The 1862-nt window shown below is 39.7% G+C and overlaps 1 protein-coding gene across 1 annotated transcript in view; it reads left to right on the plus strand.

The window, feature by feature from the left end:
* LOC309498542 (uncharacterized protein) overlaps positions 1–1478 on the plus strand; it is a 7524-nt gene extending 6046 nt beyond the window's left edge. The window contains exon 4 of the mRNA XM_082169312.1: positions 533–1478. Within this exon, the coding sequence (XP_082025438.1) occupies positions 533–700 (168 nt within the window). The 3' untranslated portion in view covers positions 701–1478. The remainder of the gene's footprint in view (positions 1–532) is intronic.
* The last annotated feature ends 384 nt before the right edge of the window (positions 1479–1862 follow it).

Consider the following 1862-nt stretch of genomic DNA (forward strand, 5'->3'; position numbering starts at 1 on the left):
CTGATTGGTTACAAGGTAGTTTGTGACGTCAGAAACACCAGCGTTTTCAAAGCGTGTGTTTGAGACTGTCTTTGGTTCACTGCAGTTTTAAGGAGGAAATACTCAGCAATGCTGTCGACTTATGAACTTACACATGGTTTGCCTTAAAGCAGATTAAAAACACCACATAGACACATAAACTACATTAAAAGCTGGATTTACACTACAGGGGGACTTTAATATTTTATGTCCTTTAGCAACTCCAGTAAATGTATCTTGAGATTATTTGTACTGGGAAAACAAGACATCAATACTAAGAATTAAACGATTTATTTATAATTTTTTTTCAGTGAAACTCATTTGCGATTCATTTGTACGGCACTTTTCACTCACATTCATCTCAATGGCAGCCGCTCGACTGGCGCAAGAGTGTTATTTTGTAATGATCAGTAATCAGCCAATCATCTGAGCTGTAAATGTCATGTGACTTATCTCGTATTGTAATTGCCACTATGTTTATGATAATTTATGATTTTTGTTGTTATTTGCGCAGATGAACGCCAAACCCCGCAGTTTTAGAGGGAAACAGCAGGGGCTCCGAGGCTCCGCCCACTGGGGCCGCTCACATGTGACCGATGACGTCCAATCAGAATACGGCTGGTCTCCGGTGCGCACCCGACGCAACAGTGACGCTGCGTCTGAGATGTCGTGTGCGTGGTAGACTTGCACTCGTCTCATCATTACTCTTCGTTTACTTTCATCTGTACTTTTCCAGCCTAGAAAAATAAAGTGGAGGTTTGGAGGGACATGACAACAGAATGATCATTGTTGAGTGAACTGTCCCTTTAAATTGTGTAAAGGCGGCTCGTTCACATCAGGGACGATAATGATAACAATAAAGATATAGTTCTAAACATCATTCTAAATATAAAAGAATAGCAGAGTCCAGAACTATAGCAATAACGGCACAGAGAAACCATATCGCTGGAATCACTCTTAGATCGTTTTTATTTTTCAGCTGATGAACCATAGAAACATCGGCAGCCAATCAGAAAGAGCGCAAACATTTTAAAAACATCGGCAGCCAATCAGAAAGAGCGCAAACCTTTTTAAAACATCGGCTGCCAATCAGAAAGAGCGCAGACATTTTAAAAACATCGACAGCCAATCAGAAAGAGCCCAAACATTTTAAAAACATCGGCAGCCAATCAGAAAGAGCGCAAACATTTAAAAAACATCGACAGCCAATCAGAAAGAGCGCAAACCTTTTTAAAACATCGGCTGCCAATCAGAAAGAGCGCAAACATTTTAAAAACATCGACAGCCAATCAGAAAGAGCGCAAACATTTTAAAAACATCGGCAGCCAATCAGAAAGAGCGCAAACATTTAAAAAACATCGACAGCCAATCAGAAAGAGCGCAAACCTTTTAAAAACATTGGCAGCCAATCAGAAAGAGCGCAAACATTTTAAAAACATCGGCTGCCAATCAGAAAGAGTGCAAACATTTAAAAAACATCGACAGCCAATCGGAAAGAGCGCAAACCTTTTAAAAACATTGACAGCCAATCAGAAAGAGCGCAAACATTTAAAAAACATCGACAGCCAATCAGAAAGAGCGCAAACCTTTTAAAAACATTGACAGCCAATCAGAAAGAGCGCAAACATTTTAAAAACATCGGCTGCCAATCAGAAAGAGTGCAAACATTTAAAAAACATCGACAGCCAATCGGAAAGAGCGCAAACATTTAAAAAACATCGGCTGCCAATCGGAAAGAGCGCAAACATTTAAAAAACATCGACAGCCAATCAGAAAGAGTGCAAACATTTAAAAAACATCGACAGCCAATCAGAAAGAGCGCAAACATTTAAAAAACATCGACA

This window comes from Leuciscus leuciscus (assembly GCF_965113295.1).
Source record: "Leuciscus leuciscus genome assembly, chromosome: 5".
NCBI classification, from domain to species: Eukaryota; Metazoa; Chordata; class Actinopteri; order Cypriniformes; family Leuciscidae; genus Leuciscus; species Leuciscus leuciscus.